We start from the raw sequence: 25,355 nt of genomic DNA, 5'->3' as shown, positions 1-25,355 counted from the left end.
CATTTCTCATGGGATCCCTCTGCTCTGCATGTGCCATTCAATTAGAGTGGATGCAAATAACAGGCCTCTTCAGCTTGGGAAGGCCTCTGCTAAGCAATTAAATAATCATCTTGAGTGCTATTTAGTAGTGACATTACAAGGAAGACATACTTTCGAATTGGAAATCAGAACTACGAAGATTTATGAAAGTTTTGTGCTGTACAAAATTCATATTATACAACACTATTCCAACGTATTGTCTGTTTTATCTCTTTTCAATTGAATCAACAGTTAACTCTAATTTAATAGACTGCTAATGAATCATCAAAAATAATCTTACTGACATAGAAGTATTCAAGCTCAATTATTTATTTATCATTATTTTACAATCAACTTAAGGACAAAGAAACATACTACAGCCCAAAACTTCTTTTCATCCCAATTTCATAAAATAAATTGTCCAAATAAAGGTTATGTGCGACTTTACAATTCTTCACTAATTTCCACATTGAAACAAAACACAAACACTTGAAACAATTAATTTTGAATTTAGAAAGATTAAGATTGTCATAACACCTAGATGATAAATAGTCATCCATTCCACTTATTTATAATTTTACAATAATTAATATAATTTTTTTCAAAGCATCATTTTCAAGCGTCTTTGATTTTTTCATCAATGCATTCCATGTATTCTCTTCCTAAATACTTGGAATTATAATAATATCGATAATAATAATACCTGGCTGGCTCAGGTCTGGTGTCAAAGTTTTCAGGTCGCACCTGATAAATTTCAGGGCCTCTGACATGACTAACGACTGTTATTAGGCAGCCGGGACCGACGACAACGTTTTCATCCGAAACACGGAAGTGGCCCGAGAAAAATATAGGATTATAAAGCCAGCATCTAATTCATTCGACTACGGCAACTCAATACTTGGAATATTTTAGTATTCACCTGTTTTTCGTTTCTGAATATTGCCCTTGTTTGTTTCATCTAATAAATTGATTAATAAGTTTATCTCAGATCTAGGCAACACTGTTTATTTAAATTCCATACACTTATAATAAATGTTTTACAAAACGTTTTATCTTGAAATATTGTCCCATTAGACCTGTGAGTAAGTAGCAAGTGTTGCTAAGATTGGCAGATTCAAATCACATTCTCTCTATCAGCAGTAGTAATGTGTGATGTTGACGCCGAAGGCTGCGTTATTAATTTAAAAGGGGACTGGTAGGGGATGACGGAAATGAGTCAACTAGTAGGCGTCACCCCACACTCTCCCTCAGTTCCGTACGCCCTTCGGGACTTTATCAGATCAGCACTCTACATGCACACATACACTGTATGAAATGTGCAAGCCATCTCAGTTCCCACGTCACAAAAGGGTTCACAATATCGATTCAATCAAAAATTGGCTTCGAGGTCATTGGAAATGGGTTAAACAAATTTGGCCTGTTGTCCTCAACAATCAATTCGGGTTTAATCCGACTTATATGGGGCGATTTCGAACCTCACTTTAATTAGGCTTTGTCGGTTGAGAGAAATAATGGCTTGCTAGCGTGTAATCAGAGCCTGGATTCTTTGAACGAAATTGTTCACGGAGATTGAAAATATTCTTATAGAAGATTAGTGAGTGAATGTTGTGGGATTGCAACGATAAATACTTAAACATAAGATGATTATATTTTGATAGTAGATTTAGAAGTGAAAAAATTGTGTTACATCTTGTCTTGTTGTTACTTCAAGGGCCGTTCTGTGCGAACGGCAAAGTCAAAGCTTAAACTGAATTTAATCAGCTGGTGTCTTAAACTCAAAATGTAACACATTATAACAAACGAGACTTGATACGGATTTAATCCAGTTTAAAATGAAATTAAGTCCAACCTGTTACTAAGCAAACGGCCCTAAATAATTATGACATATTATGAAAAGTTGACTATTAAGAATTTTGACTTATTAAATTTGAATATGAAATTTGACTTTGAAAATACTCCACTCTAAGTTTTAACCGAATCTGCAAGATTATGATTAAACAAGATAATGATTTGCAAGCAGGAACATACTTCATCAATCATGAAAATATTAATTAAAAAAAATTAGGATTATGTTCTATGTACACACAGTATTTAATGCTACAATCATTCTATTAATGTAAAGCCGTGTCCACAATGAAGAAATGTTCGACAAACATGTTTGTTAAAAAAGTTTGGGCAAATTTTATTATAATTTACAAACAATGTTTCCCCGTGGGCAGTGTGGACGCGTCACCAAACACAATTATTATTGTAAGTGGGAAGAACAGGTTTTATGTTTTACAGCTGTCAACTCTGAAAATGTTTGGTAAAGCAGTGATTTTTTGTTTGACAAACAATGATTTTCCAAACTTTTTGAAATGTTTGTCCCTGAGCTCCTGAACAAACATTGTTTGTCGAACATTTGTTCAGTGTGGACACGGCTTAATGAAGCAATTCGGTAATTGAACCTCCTATTTAATTAATATTGCTTTGCACCTTAGAGCAGCTGCATTGACTGGTTTTGTTTCTCGTTGAAGAATGGTGATTACAACATTACTGCGAGGATGAAAAAGGTTTGAAGAATTTCTGGATTTCCCAAATCAGTCTTGAAATTGAAATATTTCGGACACCGTTGTGCACCCCCTGCTGTGCAATTCTTGCACGCCTCAAGACGAAAAACTCTTGCGATAAAGCGTTTTGATTAAAATTCTTTTCCATCCCTCATGGAGGGAATTCAACCCTCTTTAATCAACCTCCACCTGTGTGGAATGAATTTGGAGAAAATACTGGAAGTTGGAGTCTGTTGGTTCATTTTTTAAAGTGATCGACATCATCATTATTTTTTCATTTCACCATTCTTATTTTGTTATTTTCATATACAAGAATTCTTTCTAGGAATTAATATTATCATCCGTCTTTCAATAAAACATCTATTTTCCATAATCTACAATCTCATGAAAATTTTAATGAGTTTTCGTGAACAAATTTCAAATCTCATGATTTTGCTTTAAACTAACATTTTCAGTAACCAAATTTCCTCATTATCCTATAGTCCTATCCTCATTATAATACGTTTCCTCTGAACTCATAATTTTGTTAAAAACTAACACTTTCAGTACCAAATTTCTTCATCATCCTTGCATCACCTCAATACTGTATTCTATGATAGAGAAGGTATTGATTACTCTGTTTCGTCATAGAGGAACGAAAAATATTTCGATGTTTACAACAACGAGTTGTATTAAAAGTTTCACAGTTGTTTGTGAGTGATGTTGTGGTACTTTGTGTTTGTTGTGATACTTTGTGTTTTTATTGTATTAAAAGTAATCTCTTGAACGATGACAGTCAATTAATTACTCACTCATTCGTCTTTCAGTGCCGTCTTTCTTAAATTACATAAATTCAAACACTTCAACATATTTCAATACTAGGTAAATTCATCAATTATCATATTTTTCAACAAATTTAATCCATTCTCCCTTGTTGATTTGATTTTCTTTATCTCATTCTTTTATTGAATCATTCCCTCCAAAAAATGAAAGCGTTATGTGCAACTACAATGAATAAATAGAAATAATATAATAATAAGAAATAATACTCATTTGAAATATCCCTATACAACTTCTTACTCATCCTGTGCTTTTGGAGGGTCACGATAGACTGGTGGTCTCAGCTGAAATATAATAGTCGTGAGGCCCATTGAAGCCTGAAATATATGTTTCCGGCGAGGTGGATCTCCCGTAAGGGACTCCCTACCAATTAAAGCCAATACTAATATTTTTTTTCTTTCTTTCACTATTAGCTTCATTCAAATCCTCTATCAATTCTCTTTTTCAAGTAATTTTATATATAGTAGTTTAAATAGAAATTAAAATCTCAGTACCCTTTTCTTGGAAACATGTTGTGATGAAATAATTCAAAAAAGGGCACTGAGATTTTAATTTCCATTTATGAATATTACAAGTATCCCTAAACAGAAAATAGATATAGTAGTTTCTAAATCCTTGTATTCCCAATATTTCCTCATTCTTCTTCTTCTTCTTTGGCTGTTCCTTAACCCATTTAAATGGGGTCGGCATTCCTTTCTCTTAGTCTGCCTCTCCACAAAGCTCTATCCAATGCTTCCTCTCTCCTCCAACCATTCTCCCGCAAGTCAGCCGCTATTTATTTGTATTATTCAATATTTCCAATATTTCCTCATTAATTCCAGTATAATATTATTCTAATTTTTTCCAGAAATATTTTCTCTTTTTCTAATTATTTTTCCCAGTATTTTCAAAAGATGAGTATTTTTTGCTTCTTATATGATTCATTCTAGACCTCTATCAACTTCTCATTTTAAATCAATCAACAAAATCAAATTTATTCAGCAATTAACAACAGTGTTACAAGAAAATAAATAAATATTTTTTTGTTGAATAATTTACTTTTTCAAGCCTGTCTTATGAATCATTTGTTTAGTAGACTTCAATCCAAAGGTTATCAATGCTTCTACCTGTCAAAAAACCTCCACTGATACACAGCCGCAACCCTCCAGTCCTTCTTTCCCGTCCCTCCACCACCCTAGAGGGTGTCGACTGTCAAGGTTGGCCAAACTGGGTTCACTCGCATCGATTGTCGGCGCCGCCAGCAGTTGGGTTGTGACGCTTGCGCAAGTTGGTCAGCCTGTTTCGGCGCTGCCGAACCCCAATACTCTACACCTAACTCCTGAGCAGTCAGCACTGATAGTAGGTCCACCCACCCCGTCTTCTCACTTCTTTGTTTCGGTTTTCGGTGTTGAGGTAGCTTACAAATCGTGGTTCCTGATTTTCAAATCAGTTATTATCCTCATCTCTCATTAGTGGATGATTAGCATCCATATAGTGCACACCGGTTTTAGAAATTGTCACTGACTTGGTTTTTGATAATATTCATTTATCAGTGACAGCTTCGTCTTTCCGTCCTTGGAAGTGTTGGTGTGTTTGATGTGTTGTGATCTTAGTTTCGCCGATTTTGTGTGTGATCCTTGCTGTATCTGTTTTGGATTGGCTGCCAAACTGACGTCTGGTATGTTCATCATTCTCATAAATTGTGTGGGGTTTGATCAACTTCATTCATGTAAATTAATTTGCATTTTCTGTTCAGTGATTCATTTTTTTCATAGCATTATCATTCTTAGTATTTTCCTGAAAAGTTAAAAAATTTTATAATTATTGTTTCGATAATCTTGATTGATTTTCCCGTTTATCAGTTCAATGATTGAATGAGATTCACAAAAAAGAAATATCTTCTAAAATAAAGAAATATTTAGAAATATCTTCTAATATAATAATAATAATAATAATAATAATAATAATAACAATTCAAAAAAATCTTTATTGACATCAACCACAACAACAAAAAATATATATAATAACTTGATAAATTTTATACAGCAATGGCCTTCAGGCCGTCTGCCAAAATGTAATTATGAAGTATTAATCGATGACATCAATATCATTTATATTGATTGGTTGATTCTTTATCACAAATGACATATATTAGCATTATCATTCTTTTGAACTCAAAATAATATTTTCCTGAAATATTCAACTTTTTTATAATTATTGTTTCAATAATTTTGATTTGATTTTCCCGCCTATCAGTTCAATTATTTGTGAATGAGATGGAATATCTTTCTAATATAATGATTGAGTATCACTCGATGACATCTATATCATTCATATTGATTGATTGATTCTTTATCACAAGTGACATATATTAGCATTATCATTCTTTTGAACTCAAAATAATATTTTCCTGAAATGTTCAACTTTTTTATAATTATTGTTTCAATAATTTTGATTTGATTTTCCCGCCTATCAGTTCAATGATTTGTGAATGAGATGGAATATCTTTCTAATAAAATAATGATGAAGTTAATCGATGACATTCATATTGATTGATTGATTCTTTATCACAAATGACATAAATAATAGCATTATCATTCTTTTGGACTCAAAATAGTATTTTCCGGAAATGTTCAACTTTTTTATAATTATTATTGTTTCAATATTTTTGATTTGATTTTCCCGCATATCAGTTCAATGATTTGTGGATGAGATGAAATATCTTTCTAATAAAGTAATGATGGAGTTTTAATCGATGACATTCATATTATTGATTGATTGATTCTTTATCACAAATGAAATATTTTAAATTATAGTATGATTTATAATAAATCACTTATATTAGTGGCGTAAATCAGTGTTTTCTCTGATCCCTGATCAAAGAAAATCTGTTTCCCTTAATGTTTTAGATGTAGCCTATAACATTATTTAATTTAGTCAACATTTTTATCAGCTTTTTCAATCAATTTTTGTATTTTATAGAAATTCTCTACCATGTTTTCTGTCGTAATTGAATTTCAATCAATCACATCCATTACGGTGACTATTATTTTATGAAGTAAATTAGTTGTTCTCCTTTATGTCACTTGATAGAGTTAGTGATTGTTTCTCCTATGAATGTTTGCATTCAAATTTAAATTCTCTCTAAACTGTATTTAATGCACCAACGATTCACTGTGTTTGTGAAGTTTCTCGTTCAATCCCATTACTATGAAGGCTTAGCATTCTGTAAAAATGTGTTTCTTCTTATAAGATACTGTACTGTTAATGTTCCATCGATTCGCTGTGTTTGAGAAGTCTTTCAATCTCATTTCTATAGAGGCTTGCATTCAATAATAATGGGTTCCTTGCTATAAGATACAAACAGAAGCTTGAGAGATGTGACGTTTTTTGGATGATTTATGGCGCGTAACATCCACATCGTTACTCAAAGCTATGTTTTAAGAAGAATACTTCCGTTTGAAAGGTGTCACCTTATTTTAATCATATTTCTCCAGTCTCATATTCAACTTGAATAACCCTAAAACTGTTATTATAATGTCAATATAATATAATAATTATTAATATGTATTAAAATGATTATTATTATTATTAAATAATTAATTAATCAAAAAGTTAGAAAAGCATGAGTTTACTACCAAAGATGTATAAGTTTTTAGATAAGTCATAATCGAATTATACTTCTAATCTTTGAGTTATTGTTGTCTAAGAACATGGTGAAAGAAACCAGGATTTTGAAATATCTTTCAATATCAACCAATCACACAATAATAAAATTTTCAAAATGATGATAACGGCATCAATCTGAAGATTCAATATGAATTTTTCATCTGCTACTCCAGCTCTAGTATTTAGTACTTTCATAGAATAAGCAATCTAGCTATTCTTCTGGTAGGTACTGTGTTCTTCTTTCTTCAAACCCCAGCATTCGTTTACCTGATCATGGAACTGAATTTTCTAGTACTTGAATCTAAAACAATTCTATAGTCTGATTTTTACTCTAATCTTGGCGTATGAAGAAGGCTCCTTTTTCCTTTATTATTATCCTTGAAATGCAAAATTTCCAAAAACCTTGTGTATACGTCGACGCGCAATTTAAGAAGGAACATACCTGTCAAATTTCATGAAAATCTGTTACCGCGTTTCGCCATAAATGCGCAACATATAAACATATACGGTAAACATTTAAACATTAAGAGAAATGCATAGAATTTTCTCTTATGTAGAAGAGAATTTTCTAGTACTTGAATCTAAAACAAATATAAGGCAACGTTTTATTAATGTAAAAAAATACTAGTTCAGTATTTTATTGAATATCCATTTAATCAGATACAACTGAATAACTCCCACACCAGACCTATTCCAACTTCGATATTTCATCTTTCAATGTATAATATTACAATACTCGGTAGTCTATTGAATATCAACAGAACCCAAACATCTCTAGCACCAGCGCAATCGGTGTGGCATTGTACCTAGACACCGGTCTGTCCAGAAGTTGTAAGGAAGGACAGGTGTTGGGCCAGACATGGCAGCGCCTTGGGCCCCCGAAGATTAATGACCCTATTGACCGCAGGGCCGCCCGGTGTTTCACAACAATGTTCCCCCTTTTCAACCACCCCCCGCCCCTCGCCACCAATCACCTACAGTTGCTGCCAGCTGAGAGCTTTTTGAAGAGTATTCCCCGACGACTAGGGTTGCTTTTCTTCCTCCACACGCTGTATATAAAAATAGGGAGGCAAGTTGCTGACCATTCCGTTTATATTCTTCGTTTTCCTTCGTGTCCCTTCTGTAATAGTGTTCAAGGGTGGGCGTAAAAGGTACTGACTGTTTGCAGACTGTACTTGTCTACTCAGGGGAAGTGAAAGAGGGTTTTGTTGTACATTTCTACTGATGTTTTGTCACGAAACAGTTCCTGACTCATTTATTCTCAGATTCGATTTAATCTCGATGTTACAATAAAATATTCGCCATAAATCAATGTAGAATGGGATAAAGTTATTTATTGTCATTAAACACATAGTGCAATAGACATAGTTATCAAGAAACAAAATACATACAAAAGTCACACAGACAAATACAGAATGAAGCAATTCACACAAATCAATATGGAGTCTGAACACACATAATAATAAGCTTCCACAAAAAAAAATATATATATATATAATTCGAAGCACTTAACAGAAAACACTTTAAAGTTTTGTAATAAAAATATAAACAGGATACACACGACACGGATAGATTAAAAACACTTAAAAACTCACATTTAAACGAGAATGTTCAGGGGCTGGGCCCCCGAAATCTCTCAGTTTCGTGTGTATCCTATATATATATAACTCTGACACCAGACCTGAGCCAGCCAGGTCACACGATATCATTATTATTATTATACTGATTAAATGTATTATTTTATAGGCTATATCTATTTGAGTATTATTCATGTATAGAACTCATATATATATATATATATATATATATATATATATATATATATATATATATATATATATATAACATTTGAGTGTTTCGCGGATGGATATATTATATGTAAAAGAATTAACCGGGTACATCCGTTTGTTTTGACTTACTTGAGTCTGACGTTTCGTCGCCATCGCAGACGACATCTTCTGAGGGTGGCGTCGAAATCCACACTGAGTCCTAGGTATTCTTTCGGGGTCGAAGAGCATACCTCCTACCCCCTCCCTCCACTTGCTTGTGCTGGCGCTGTTGGGTGAGTGAAATTCCAGGAATGTTGTCTTGTTTTGGTGACAATGGTGCTGTAGCGGGTTTCATTGTACCAGGGACTGGGCGTTTGGTATTATAATACCAAGTATTATAATACCAAACGTTTGGTATTATAATACCAAACGCCCAGTACCTGGTACAATGAAACCCGCTACAGCACCATTGTCACCAAAACAAGACAACATTCCTGGAATTTCACTCACCCAACAGCGCCAGCACAAGCAAGTGGAGGGAGGGGGTAGGAGGTATGCTCTTCGACGCCGAAAGAATACCTAGGACTCAGTGTGGATTTCGACGCCACCCTCAGAAGATGTCGTCTGCGATGGCGACGAAACGTCAGACTCAAGTAAGTCAAAACAAACGGATGTACCCGGTTAATTCTTATTATATATATTAACCGGGATGTACCCGGTTAATTCTTAATATATATATATAAAATCAAATAGATATAGCCTATAAATTAATACATTTAATCAGTATAATAATAATAATAATATCGTGTGACCTGGCTAGCTCAGGTCTGGTGTCAGAGTTTTCAGGTCGCAACTGATCAATTTCAGGGCCTCTGACATGACCTAACGACTGCTTTTTAGGCGGCCGGGACCGACGGCTTAACGTGTGAATTAACATTTGTGATCAGTGAAATAAGTCATGTTAAAGGCTCTCCATACTCAGATCATACAGTACCATTCTTGAAGTGAATATAGTGGTTTGGCTCTCAGGAACTTGAGCGTTATAAATTTAAATTTTCTAAAGGTAACATTTCTAGCTTCTAGTGGTAACTTATTAAATTATTTAAATTTAACATGAGAGCAAAGATTCCATAATTATTGCTGTACAGATTATTTTTACCAAGTAAAAATTACTTTGCTTAAGGCTGTGCAAAGGCTAAAAATAAACTTTCTACTGCTGATATTTGTCAACGTTTTTCGATTTGTATATCATCAAGCTATCAAAATGAAAAAGTTTTCTCGGGAAAACATTTTTCTTCCGATCATTACTTTTTGAGATATGAGCGCCTAAAGTTTAAATTTTTGGGACAGAACATTTCAAATTCGGTAAGAGATATATCCATGAGATTCAGATAGATTCTTTATGGCATTGTTGATCTAGTAAAACAAAAATTTTCTGAAAATAACAATTTTTGAGAAAGTTATTCAATTTACCTAAAATGACCAAATTTTTGTCATTTTTGGTCATTTATTTTTGGTCATTTTTTGGTAAATTGAATTACTTTTTCAAAGATTGTTATTTTTGTTTTACTAGATCAACAATGCCATGAAGAATCTATCCTCTCTGAATCTCAGGGATTTATCTCTTACCGAATTTGAAATGTTCTGTCCCAAAAATTTAAACTTTAGGCGCTCATATCTCAAAAAGTAATGATCGGAAGAAAAATGTTTGCCCGAGAAAACTTTTTCATTTTGATAGCTTGATAATATACAAATCGAAAAACGTTGACGAATATCAGCAGTAGAAAGTTTATTTTTAGCCTTAGCACAGCCTTAAGGAAGTAAGTAATGTTGATGAATTATTCCCTGTAACATGCAAAACATGTAAATGTAGTCAACAAGTTATTGTATCTGATGTTTCGTTTCTCATGTGAGGAAATAATATTGTTCATTATTTGAGGAAATAATATTGAAATGAATTATTCCTTATTACAATACATCCAAAATATTTTATAAAAGTCAACAAACTATATTGTATCTGATCTCGAAAAAATACTGTATTTCAAAATACACGTCTTCCTCGTTTCTATAGATAGTCTGCGGAAAGTCCGTTCTTTTGGCCAGTCCTTGTTTCTGACAGCAATTGATCGACTCTTATCTCATTCGTATCTATTGGACGTTTCTGACAAAACGCTGCAGGGGGGGGGAGAAACTCATCAAAGAAAGGGAAACTGTCTGGGAAACTTGCTCTTCTGCGGACTGCGAACTCCGCTGCTCATTTCTTATTATCCGTTGGTTTTTTATGCGAGCCTTCATTCTGACAGATCTGCTTCATCAAGACCCTTTCTTCGTTCAAAAGTTTTTGGAGGAATTACTTTTCGCCCTAGGAACCTTCCTAAGAAAGTTCCCTGATCTGATCATTATCTTACTAAACTCTTCCTCATTGTCTTTATTCTAGATGTAACATGACAGTTCAATATTGGAGTTCTGTTCTGACTTCTAACATTCGGCTTTATAAGTGACTGTATGAGTTTTAAAGAGTAAAAGTAGTGAGTTTCCAGAATTTTCAAAAAACCTTGAAAAATACCCCTTTTTCGAAAATTTGTTGCTCCAAAACCAGAAATCGTTTGATCCTGTGAGACCACTCAATTTATTTGAAATTTTTTCGACTTCAATTTTGTAGAAAATGTATTTTTTCTCGAAAAGCCCAAGGTTTTCGAGATAAAATGGAAAATTTAAAATTTTAAATTAAATTAAATTTAATTTTATTTATATATTTTTTTAATTTGAATTTTAAATGAATTCAGTTATTTATCTACTACAGATTCTAAAACTTGTTAAAAATGATGAAGTTATATGAAAAATACTCTTCCAAATAAATTCGAGTAAAATCAATTCAATGAATATATAAATCACCATGTAATAAGTATTCATAAATTCAATTTACTTAATAAGCATTTGAATATTTTGTATTCTGTAAAATAGACATTTTTAATTTTTTTTTAATTTGGGACAAATTTAAAAGTCCCAAAATTTGGGGATTTTTAGGGTTGAAGCCACCCTCTGGCGTGTTAGAAAATTTCATTTTCCAATTCAGCGCTCCAAAATACTTATAAAACAGACGAGAAGATTTTTTTCGGGGCTGTTTCCTGAAAAATGACCATTTGACTGGACTAATATAGTCGAGGGAATAACATTTTACAGAATGATTGTGATTCTGGAATAATCTATAGGAAATAACAAATTCAAAATATTCGATGCCACAACTCTAAAAGCTTATTAATAGAAGTATAGGAACTTTTCTATCAATTTTAGACTTCAAAATCTACTGCAAATTCTTAAACTTGTTAAAAATGATGAAGTTATATGAAAAATGCTCTTCCAAATAAATTCGAGTAAAATCAATTCAATAACCATGCATGCATCAGCGCACATAGATTGGCTGCATTCATTTTTAATGCAGTAGATGCTAAGAAAAAATAAGTTTTGGCTCACTATTTATTTTCTTTTGAATTCCAATAAATTACCCAACAACTTTTAAACTGTCCAATAACACTACTATAAATATATGAAAAGGTTGCTATTGAATTGAAGTGCTAATTCATGTGAAGTAATGATTTTAGATTCTAGCAAGTCTTGGGGCCGGTTTCCGAGCTCGGGATTTAGTCAAGTTCTAGTATTCTCCCAAACAGCTTGACTGCTTGAGTCAGAAAATTGGCTTTCCAAAACAAGGCGTAGTCGCAGTTTTTATCGTATTCACAGTTTTTATTTTCTCATTTCTATAATTGGTTACGTTTTTCCTAGACGATATTAAACATTCCTAAATAATTCAAAATAGCTGAAACTTTACACTATTTTCTCTTTATTTTATTTTGTGTTCAATTTTCTATTTTTTCAAAATTTAATTCAAACGTGGGCTATGGCAATGACTACGACTACGCCCCGTTTCGGAAAGCTAATTTTCTGACTCCAGTTGTTCAAAGTCTAGATCTTAGCCTAATCCCGAGCTCGGAAACCGGCTCATATTGTTTTTTCGCTTAATAGTCTCGAACAAAATTAGAAAAATTGATCATTTCAACCTATAATGGGATTGAGTTTTTAAAGTCAGTGACAATCATTGGAAGGCATTGATCTCACTTTTCCTTTTCTATTGTAGATAGCTTAATGGCCGATTTCAATTCCAAAAAATCTAGCGCTGCATGTGAGTCTATGCATCGTTCAACGACAAAACAGTATTTCGTTCAGAGCCACGTTCACTCACCGATTTCATCGTTCACTCACCGATCAGTGGCTTTGAACTTAACCATTGTTTTTCGCTTAATAGTCTCGAACTAAATTAGAAAAATTGACCATTTCAACCTACAATGGGATTGAGTTTTTAAAGTCAGTGACAATCATTGGAAGGCATTGATCTCACTTTTCCTTTTCTATTGTAGATAGCTTTGATTCAAGTTATTTCTGCATATCTGATCTAATATTGATTGTGGATTCTTGTTTATTATGATCCCAAATTTATTTTATTCGTCATGATCATCTACATCTTCATTATTAATTTTTTTTATAATTGAGTTTGAATATTTTGGTAGTTCTTTTTTCTATCTGGTTTAAAAACAATTTGGCGACAGTGTAAAGTTGAAAAAGGTTGGAGGTATCTGCTTTGACAGACAAGGATAGCAACTCTGAAAAATCGAGAATCTTACTACAAATCTTGGGGTGCATACAGACTCATGCGCCACGAACACGCGCATTTCACTTTACATCAGCTGATGCTATTGCTTATTATATTTGTATTCATACAGAAATAGTCATATACAGATGTAATAAGCATAGCATCAACTGATTGAAAGTGAAATGCGCGTGTTTGTGGCGTAAGAGTCTGTACGCACAGTCCCACTCATTTCCTATTGAATCCACTCATTCTATTATATCCTGTAAATTATATATTTCATAATTAGTAAAATCAAATCAAATTCATTTATTGCCAAAAATAAAACAAACAATAATTTACTCATACACATACATAAACGAGCAAAAATGAAAATAAAATGTTCATAATACAATTACACATACATGTATGTACATGAGAGAAGAAAAACTAATTATTAAATTTCTAGGCATCACCAGCAAAAAGATAACTCTTTGCCCGCTGGTGAGAATTGCTTAAAAAAATCCTTAGAATAACGAGAAATTGAAACGAAAAGGCTTTATAACTTTATAAAAAGGTAAAATTTGATCGTTACCTTAAAAATATTGATTTTCGAAATTCATCTTTGCCTTTAATACTTTAGTGGACCAATATTCGACATTGACCTTGAAAACAATGTATTTAGGTTCAGCTGTTGCACCCTCTGCCACTACACTGGTTGAAACAGGCCAGGATGAAACACTGATGGGTAGGCATTTTTTTCATACAGTAAATGGTAGGCCCGCTACATATTAAGTGGCTCAAAGTATACTTCAAGTGGCTTAGAGAACGAATCTGTTCTAATAAGTGGTCGGGGCCACTTGATGAAGAGAAACAAGGAATTGAAAAAGAAGAAAAACTAAATTGGGCTACGGTTGTATGCCACTTGTAACAATGCAGAGAGAACAATGCGGGCTGGCTTTGATTGCAGCAACAGCTGTTTGTTGAAAGGGTGCTTTCTGAGTATGTTATGTTTTTGTGTGTATGTGAGTGAGCCAACTCATTCACCTCACAGAAGAGAAATGAGTGCAGTTGGAAAAAAGCGAGAGAGATTATTTGTGATCCTGTGAGGAATGATTGTGGTTTGTTTTTTGGTGAACATAAAGTACGTTTCTCTCTTATAAAGTATCTGGAAATGTTACAAATCTGAATTATTAGTCTCCATTACAGGCTACTACTAGTACTCAAAATTTGAAATGAAGGTCATTATTTGATAAGCACTATCATCATAATTCACGATTAAACAATATATATAACTCATAAAATATCGGGGCTACGCTCTGGAGTACAAAAGCATAAAAAATGTATTACGAAAGAAGAAATTATAACATTCCTAGTTCATACAGAAATGTTCTATCTAATCACAATAAATTGAGATTAATTTCCAGAGGAATGCAAAAATTTCCCTCACAAAGGCCCGGTTGCACAAAAACCGGTTAAATTTTAATACTGGTTAATTTCACGTGAACCAAATCAGAGAAAACCATTTCAAAAAGATGGATCTACTGGAATGAATCAGGATTGAAAATAACCCGTATTTTTTGCAACCGGCACTAAGTACCTGATTGAATGATTACAAAAGTTCAACAGCTGAGTCATAATTTTGAAACAGTCCCACACACATGAACTCGCTCACTCACTTCCATCATCAACAGACGAAGAAATAATTATTATCAGCTGTTTTTCCAAGGATGAATAATAATTATCCTTTTAATGTCCTCCATTGAGTTTTACCAGGGATGAGACCTAGTGCAATCGAATTTTAATGTTATAAACCTACTATGTTCTGAATTTCATGAGAATCGTTAGAGCCGTTTTCGAGATCCGGTGAAATACAAACATATAAACATCTAAACATATAAACAGAAGTTGTTCGTTTAATAGTATAGGATATACCGTACTATAGTGAAGTAATATATAAAATAAAGATGTTATAGAATCAGTTGAATTGAATGATAAATCGATTAGGCCTATGAGTTTTGTAGTTTTTAAGATGAGAGTGTAGCATTGGATGATATTGTAGCATTTTGTTAGTTACAAAATGTGGTATGTGGCTACTAAACTTCACATTTTAAAGGATATTCCAAGCTTTAAAACAAGGTATTCTATGGCTCAAAGTATAGATTATTATATTAGACTTGAGAACATGAAGATAAATAAAAATATTATTATCTTGACCGTGGCAGCTCAAACTCTTCAACAACTAAATGAGAAGCTTATGAAGGCTGAAGTTTCCCATAATATGCTTCAAGAATAAACACTATAGTTGATAATAGACAGTAGCAATAATAATTTTCCTCATTTGTTTATAGAGGCTACCAGACTTACTTGCTCAATTTTAATGAATATAAGCCGAAATACTGTATTTCACTTTCAGTTTTTCTTTTTTTTTGTAAAAAAATATGAAATGTATATTTACTGACGTAAAGCATGATTTCGGATCATTCAATATCAATTTTCAAAAGTTTTTGACACCGTGTTCCAACAATTGAGAATGAGTCCTGTGAGATCAGAAAGCGAGTTTCAGCCAGTGAGTGAATATTTCATACTTTCCAAATAAATCACTATACCTTCATGACACATCCCAGTTCATGATTGATCAAGAAATTTAATTTTGAATTGTAAACTCGTCCACCTGAAAACTTCATGACACATCCCAGTTCATGATTGATCAAGAAATTCAATTTTGAATTGTACACTCGTCCACCTAAAAACTTCATGACACATCCCAGTTCATGATTGATCAAGAATTTTAATTTAGAATTGTAAACTCGTCCACCTAAAAACTTCATGACACATCCCAGTTCATGATTGATCAAGAAATTTAATTTTGAATTGTAAACTCTCCCACCTAAAAACTTCATGACACATCCCAGTTCATGATTGATCAAGAATTTTAATTTAGAATTGTAAACTCGTCCACCTAAAAACTTCATGACACATCCCAGTTCATGATTGATCAAGAAATTTAATTTTGAATTGTACACTCGTCCACCTAAAAACTTCATGACACATCCCAGTTCATGATTGATCAAGAAATTTAATTTTGAATTGTAAACTCGTCCACCTAAAAACTTCATGACACATCCCAGTTCATGATTGATCAAGAAATTTAATTTTGAATTGTACACTCGTCCACCTAAAAACTTCATGACACATCCCAGTTCATGATTGATCAAGAAATTTAATTTTGAATAATTGTAACTCGTCCACTAAAAACTTCAAAATTTCATTAACTCGTCCACCTAAAAACTTCATGACACATCCCAGTTCATGATTGATCAAGAAATTTAATTTTGAATTGTAAACTCGTCCACCTAAAAACTTCATGACACATTCCAGTTCATGATTGATCAAGAAATTTAATTTGAATTGTAAACTCCCCACCATCTCGCTTTTGAGAGAGTTGGACTTACTGCATTCAGAGAGATAGACTTACTGCGTATAATAATAAAATCTCCCGTATCAGAGTTGGACTTGATGGAGCTCTCATTTAATGATGAGATGGTGATTTGTGTGTAACGGGGGGGGGGATTCATAATAGATGACAGAGATGAACTGTTGACATGCCTGGCAACTAGTTGAGTATTGCAGTCCCACCCAGTCCCAGAGCAGACTGTGGTTGTTTTAATGCATTCAAGTGCATCCATCAGGACGATGTTGCTGAAGTGTACTCGTCTCTATGAGATAGGGTTGCTGAGTGTTTCCATTCCATTATCAACGTACAGATAATAATCATCGTCGTAATCAGTGATCATCATCAGCATTTCATTCTATTGATTTTATTCTTATTCATCATCGTATTCTGCATCTTCTGTAGACATTACCTCTTGTTTTACTCCTCTTCCTCCTTCTTTTCCTCCTCGATGTCTTTTTGGGAATGTGCAACTTGCGCCCTGCGGTCAGAATGTGTTTGGGCACTCACAGTTTGAACGTAACAAAGTGAACGTCCGTGACGTCATCACGAGTGATGCCATTTCGCTCTCACTTGCAGCCGACTTTACGTTCCCCGACTGAAGGAGCGAAATTCGAATCCACTACAGTATCCTAAGGATGCTTCAATCAAAACACTACAATACGTTGTATTATGACAACGTATTAACCTACTTAATGAGATACAGATTTCTAACCTGTAATTCCATTTTAATTGATAATTAAAGATTGGGCTAGAACCATGATTGCACGATCAATCATTTATTAAGAATCATCTTCAATGAATGATCACTGTCAAATTGGTTGTAGCAACATATTGTCTCAATCATTCATTTTAATATTTTCAATTCAAATCAATCGCTGATTCGATCAAGCCTTAAAGTATCTAATGAAAAATGCAGGCGAGCGAAGCAAGCCTGCTGGTTTTATTTCTTGATAATTTAGCAGGAGGTCTAGGTTGAATGGATAAGGCGAATAGGGAGGAATTGTCGTTATAATAGCAGATGGTTATCGAAAAGCATATATATACCGTTATCTCTTCGACAGAGAGAGAGTGTGAGAGCGGGACAAATAATGGGACTGGCAGTGATGACGTCACTACGTGAACAGTGTACTTGTGTAAGGGAGCCATGTATCACTCGCATTTGACCGCTGGGCGCAACTTGTGTATGTCCGTCTTTTTCATGAGTTATTTTTTGTTCTTTTTTTACTCTACTATAATGTATACCCTTCACCTGCTAGTCCTTCTCTTTCGTGTATTTACCCCCTTTTCTTCTTTTATTTCTGTTATCTTACTGTATACCTGCTATTTTTCTCATTGTATCTTTCTCTTATTTCCATTTTCTCTTTATTCTTAGCTTTTTTCTTCTTCTTTTTGTTCTTTCTTTGCGTCTTCTTCCACATCTTATGTCTCTTCATCTCTTCTTCTGCATATTATTCCTTTTCTTCTTCCTTTTTCCCTTACCAAATTCTTCACCATCTTCTCGTTCCTAAGTGATTATTGTTCTTTCAAGTGACCGTAGTTGAGTGAATTATAGATTCTGGCTTTATAATTATTCAGAGGTCTGATTTCAAATCTCGGCCCAGGCAAGATATTTCACTCGGACCACTCCTGTGTTTCGAATGGACACGATCCGCCGGTCCCGGCTGCTAATAACAGTCATTAGGTCATGTCAGAGGCCATAAAATTGATCAGGTATGACCTGAAAACTCTGACTCTCTGACACCAGACCTGAGCCAGCCAGGTCACTCGATATTATTATCATTTTTCTTTCATGCTCCCCTATTTTCCTTGTCCCCTCCCATTTTATAAATGCCTAATCTTTATAGATTTGTGACTTGCCTCACTCACACTTTGTTGAATTATCTCCATACTTATCCTCGACTCTATATTATTGTCTCCTCATATACTGTAAATATTGTTTTTGTCTCAGTTTCTTCCCCTTTTCAATATCACATTATTTTTCTTTCTCTTTTCATCTTCTAAATCATCATCATCATCTTCTTCTTCTTCTTCTTCTTCTTCTTCTTCTTCTTCATCTTCTTCATGATCATCATAATCTTCTTCATCTTCATCATCATAATCATATCATACTTTTTTGTTATCATCATCATTGTCATAATCATCATCATCATCATCTTCTTCATGATGATCATTATCATCATAATCATATCATAATTTTTTGTTATCATCATCATCATCTTTTTCTTCTTCATCATCATAATAATACTATACTTTGTTGTTATCATCATCACCATCATCATCAACATCACTATCATCATCATCATTATCATCATCATCATCATCTTCTTCATCATCATTATTATCATCCTCATCATATCATCATCTCTGTCATCTTAATCCACATGGTCGTAATAAATCATTGTCAACCTCAGCATTCCGTATATGAGGAAGAGAGAAGTGCATTTACACGATTCGAGAATAATGAAGATGAGAGTGGATGGCTGAGAGGGCAGAGGGAGGGGAGACTGAAGAGGTTATCCATTGTTTATAGGAAACTCGGGCCACTGCTTCTGTTGAGGGGGAAAATGACAAACACAACAAACCCCAGCTGTTTGGGTGGTTTCGGGGAGGGGGTAAATAATGAGGGTGGAAAGAAGAGAGAGGGAAACATTCATCAAACAGCTGGCGCAATTATCGATTCGGCCTGCTTGACCCCTACCCTAGAACGAGCACTGTTGTTGAATATGGAAACAATGTGGAAGATAGGGTAAAGAAAAAATATTTTAGTGGGATTCAGAAATTTCCCATGCTTGGGATATCCGGTTTTTGTATCTCAACACAAGCCAAATTATCTGTTGATAATTTCGTATTCAATTATTTTCCTTTCTTATTTTATCAATAATAATATTATCATTAAAATTATATTTTATTTGTTGAATAAATTATTGAATTATTGAATAAAAATTGTAGAAGAAAAAGAAGAAGAAGATAAACTTATCAAAATATGTTTGGGAAATCTATACAGTACCGTCATATTGGTAATTCAATAGTTATAACATGATTGTGTGATATGATGCACTTTTCACATTTTAAATATGTATTTATCCAATCTCAAGATTTTGAATACCTTGATCCCTGTAGGGCCTTGTACTTTTATCTGTGTCAGAATACCTTTTTAGACGTGACAAACTATTCAGATATTTGATCAATAATATAGTTGAATGAATAGCATATTACTGTATGAAGGAATTTTATAAGAAAGTTTCGTAATTTATAGTAAATACATTTGTCATATATTGTATAGAAACGTTCTCAATCATTTAAAACAGTCGGAAAATTACAGTATTAACACCTTCGAGCAACATTTGAGTAGATTTGAGTACATTTGAGTAGAAATTGGCAGGGATGCTGCAGAGTAACTGATTCAATCCGCCTTCACATTCAGAACTTGAACTCATATAGTGAATTTGCCATTTCTGAATACTATAGCCTTTAAGCTACCATTTATAACTATTTATGTCTGTATATACTAATAACTAGTATGGAATTTCATTGTGTACAATTTATATTCTTTGATTTGCTGAAGAATGTTAATAAATTCAATTGTAATAAGTACAAAACATGAGAACATAATCTCAATCAACTTGAAAGAACTCATTCTCCACTCACAGACTAAAGTCTTTGTGGAGAGTATTCACTGTTCAATGTTTTAACGAATTTTATAAATTTGTATTTTGTTTTTGTGAATAAAAAGAAAGCTATTTGATTTGAATGTGGTTAAATTAATCACATTGTTTTATAAACACAATCCAGATTCTTAATTATACCGTCACAATGAAATTCCATACTAGTTATTAGTATATACAGATATAAATAGTTATGAATGGTAGCTCAAAGGCTATAGTACTCAGAAATGGCAAATTCACTATATGATTTCAAGTTCTGAATGTACACGCGGACTGAATCAGTTACTCTGCAGCATCCCTGCCAATTTCTAATAACAATCTACTCAAATGTTGCTTGTAAGTGTTAATACAGTAATTTTCCGACTGTTTTAAATGATTGGGAACTAGAAACGTCTTCAGTGAATAAGCTTACTATAATATAATACTATAGCCTCAATCACACCATGATGCTTTTATCATCGTCAATAGAAGATATATACTTCAACCTAATTAACTGCCTGAGATAAGTGTGGAATTGTGGGCTCATGTGTAATTTTCGTGATAAACTGTCAGTGGCAAAGCACTGTCTCATTCAAGAGACAAATTATGGCATCATTCAAAATCCTCGACATGCGTGATGCGTGACGTAACCGGAGTTTAATTACCGTTATGCAGTCACGTAACGATTGTTAACTCTGGTATCACCCCCTCACGTGAACCACCATTCATTCAAGTATCGCCCTTCCGTGACCTGCTGTGAAACCGTGAAATGGTACATAAACATGTCACGGATGACACAAATTATCCGATTGCTGTTAAACCCCAACAGCCACAAATCTCTTGCCCTGTGAACTTGTCCATACAATGGCGAGGAGGGGGGTGTCTGATTGTGACTCATGTGGAAATCGCTTCCTGGAGGGGGATCCTGTTCCTATGTGTTGGAAGCGACAATCAAATATTTATTCATTATTTATTTATTTATACGTGGATACAATAACAAATCATATAAATATGATTGGGAAGGAACAACAGGCTTGGCCCAAAACTATTCCATTCCCAAATTTTGATTACATGTCCAAAAAATAGGTTATGTTTCTTCTGTAAGAAGTTCAAGCTCAACTTTCGTCCTTTCAGTGTAGCTGGTGACCTGGTGTTACACAGTTTATCGTGCAACTTGAAAATTTATATCTGAATATGATGACTTTTTTTTCAGAGAAAAATATAAAACTGAAAATCTACATAGAAGAGTGTTATGGCACCCCCAGCTACTATACAGAGTTAGTTATGCAACTGTAAACATAAAATTTCTAAATCTCTCTATGGAGAAGCACAAGGTATCTTCTGTATCATCAGAATGATACAGTATCATTAGATCATATTTCGTTAGGGTAAGCTCAATACAATTACAAACATCAGACACCCTCTAGCTGTATGTATGTCTTGAAAATAGAATACAGATTTTTTTTGTGTAGTTGAGAAGTTTATATTGTGGTAATTATTCATATTGAATGAAAAAGACTAAGAAATTGTCAAAAAACCACTGATTTCAAAATCAGTGTTTTTTTGACAATTTCTTAGTCTTTTTCATTCAATATTGAATACAGATATATTTTTTAAGGTACTGTAATTTCAATATAAATTGTTGAAACAAAAAGTAGAAATTGACAGTTATTCCCAAATTCTTCTTCTAGCCTGTCCGCTACGAACGTGGGCGATCAACAGGGCGATTTTCACTTTATTCACAGCAATATGAAATATTTCTATGGAACTTTTTCCACACCAGGATCGGATGTTGTTTAGCCAAGAAATTCTTCTCCTACCTGGGCCCCTCTTTCCAAAAATCTTTCCTTGGAGAATCACCCGTAATAGAACATATCTTACGTCATTTCTCATTACATGCCCCAATTTCCGAATTTTGTGTATGGTATCAATCAATAGGTAGTTTTTAATACTATTTAAAATTGTATTATTCAATTAATACTTTGTATAGGCTACTATTTGATTTAAAAAAATTGATTTGAACATTTGTTAAATTTTTCAATAAATAAACCACTCGATAAGAGATTCATTTAAAAAATTTATTCTCAAGCATCCACAATAACATTTTCTATTATTTGTTTCAAATCATCATTAATGTTACAATAAATTATCAAGTATTGGAATAGTATCAAAAGGAAATTTGGTGCTAGATCATTCTCTCTCATCTAAGGGCGAACAAACTCTTTAATAGTCAACTTTTTATTAACAGTCACTGTTCACAACAAGGAATTAGAATGTGTTCAATTATCCATATTTGTGGTCCACAACAAAGCGTTTACTCTTCTTGAAAATTCTTGAAACAATTATCATTCCAATATGGGAAATTTCAGGTGAAAGATATTTGTTTTAATGAACAAAAACATGTTATTTATGAAACAATCATCATTCCGATATGGGAAATTTTAGGTGAAATATATTAGTTTTAATGAACAAAAACATGTTACTGTTATTATAAATTTGATTTTTAAATCTCTTGAACTTTTTTCTAACATTCACATACCAATAAAGCTTTACTTGCGTCTGCCAAAATTCTCAACAGGAAACTCTGGGCATCCTTGACTCGGTCAGGTTTGCCCTCCCAGATGGCCAACACCTGATCGGGGTGCGTACTGCCAAAGTTGAATGTGATCGGCCAAGGTTTGCATTCTTTGTTAATGATGATCCCCCTGAGATCCCCAACGGCTTCCTGCAAGGGGAGACCACTGGACAACATGGCGACTCCTGCTATGGCACCGGGGACACTCCTCCTAAAAGCTGTCACTGTTGACCCGGCTATAGTAGCCGCATCACAGAACATGGACGACTCAGATCCTGGAACAGCGAATGAGGGCGACAGAATGACACCTTCCAGAAACACGTTATGGTCGATCAGATGTTTGCTGAAGCAATTCAATACTCTTTCAGTGGTTCTTTGAGTTTTGTAAATGCAGTGACTGCCTTTGGTGGGCAGTTCTATTTCGATCAAAGGCACCAACCCATTAGCTTGACATATGGCAGCAAAACGGGCCGCAGAGTTGGCGTTGTCAACTATTACCACATCTGAAGGCGTATTCGGTCCCATTCTCAACACAACCCTCCATTTCAACAGACTGACCCCGGTTTTTCGAAACTCCCCACACTTCTCGAACAAACCATCCAAACCTTGTGACACTTCCTCATTTTCAAAACCCAACTTTTCATTTCCTGTTGTTACATTCACCCCAATCACCATATTATTCTCTTTTAAAACATCGATAATTTTTGTACAATCATCAACTTTTCCATCCAAATCTTCCTCTGAAATCACCATGGTTGAAATATATTCAGTCAGACAACTAACCAGTGAAAAACGTAGCTTGGTGTACTCTTTCTTGATATCTTTTGAGTTGGTGGACAGACACATCGACCCAAGCTTTTCTTCCATTGAATCTGAATTCTCGTCTGCTGAATAGATGCCTTTGCCGGGTTGCAGGATTTGATCGACAATCATTTTCAAGTTTTCTTGTAGCTCATTGGGTTGGTAGTGAAATGTTCCTGCCATTTTGATGTCACTCTTTTTGAAAACGCAGTAAACTCTTTATAAAGATTATTTAGAATTCAAAAGGGTTTTAAACTCCAGAAATCGCTTTATATTATTTCATAGATAATCAAATTAGCTTGAAATTTGTTAAAAACATTACAAACTGTCTATAAGTTGTAAAAATAGTAAACAAGTTTAGTACAACCTCTCAATATAATTTCGATAGGTTGATATTGTGATCATTTGTTTTACCAATATCATCCGATTTCTATTCCAACTTCTGATTTTTCTAGCCACCATAATATTTCCCAGCTGATTGAAATTGGCTGTAATAAATATCAAATTAATTTAAGGCCCGGTTGTACAAAAGCCGGTTAAATTTCAACCGTGATTAATTTCATGAGAACCAATGAGAGAAGGTTTTTTTTGAAAAGACGGTTTATCTGATTGGTTCTCGTGGAATCTATTACGAATAGACTAATATTTAACCGACACTAATTAATAAAAAAATTAATTCGATAAATCAAAAACCTTCAAGCTGGATTTCCAGACATAGTGACAGTAAAAATGTAATTCCTAGTTTTCCACAAGTTCTAATAATTGAACTATTCTTACTCAGCCCGGCCGCCGAGCAAATATGAATAATTCTTACGAGGATTATATTTTCACTCTGTTGATTAGTCTCTGACTTCGAAAAATGTCTCTCTTGATTAGAAATCCAGCTTTATACAGGCATTTCTTAATTTATTCTGTCATATATCTTGGGAAATTTGAAAGTTTCTGCTTTATACCATGTAGGTCTACTGTTTTTAGTGATAATAGAATGACACACTTTTCGAAAAACCTCTATCCTTCTGGAATTTTGTGTAATATTTTTTTAATTTAAATCTTTCTTTGTTACAGATCATCCTCAGGAAACCGTCTAGAACCAATTCGATCTGCCGTTAGACCAAAAGTCGGACTACAGTGAGTATTATAATAGAAGAAAGAATCATAAAATTAAATTAATATTAATGCTCACTCAAATTGTCATCTCAGTATTTGACTAATTGATTCATGTCTATTTTCTTATTAAATTATATTCAATTCTCTTCTTTAATCACTGCATTCTCATTTCAATAAATCATTTTGAATAAATTGAATCATTAATGCAATTCTCCCCTATTGATCGCAATAATTGTATTCAACGAATATAATAATATGAATTTATGATATTCTTCAATGTTGTTGAAGGAATGGCGGACCTGCGCGAAAGATCTCGTTGTCCAGTGGGTGAATAAATTCATTTA

The 25,355-nt window shown here is 33.6% G+C and overlaps 1 protein-coding gene across 7 annotated transcripts in view; it reads left to right on the top strand.

Moving 5' to 3' along the window:
• Positions 1 to 25,355, top strand: part of LOC111045932 (protein sickie) — a 512,310-nt gene that overhangs the window by 334,272 nt on the left and 152,683 nt on the right. For all 7 annotated transcript variants that reach the window (XM_039433162.1, XM_039433161.1, XM_039433165.1 and 4 more), the window contains one exon: positions 24,970 to 25,032. In XM_039433162.1, the coding sequence (XP_039289096.1) occupies positions 24,970 to 25,032 (63 nt within the window). The remainder of the gene's footprint in view (positions 1 to 24,969; positions 25,033 to 25,355) is intronic.

Source organism: Nilaparvata lugens, chromosome 7, assembly GCF_014356525.2.
Source record: "Nilaparvata lugens isolate BPH chromosome 7, ASM1435652v1, whole genome shotgun sequence".
Taxonomy (NCBI): domain Eukaryota; kingdom Metazoa; phylum Arthropoda; class Insecta; order Hemiptera; family Delphacidae; genus Nilaparvata; species Nilaparvata lugens.
This window is presented reverse-complemented; position numbering and strand designations above follow the sequence as displayed.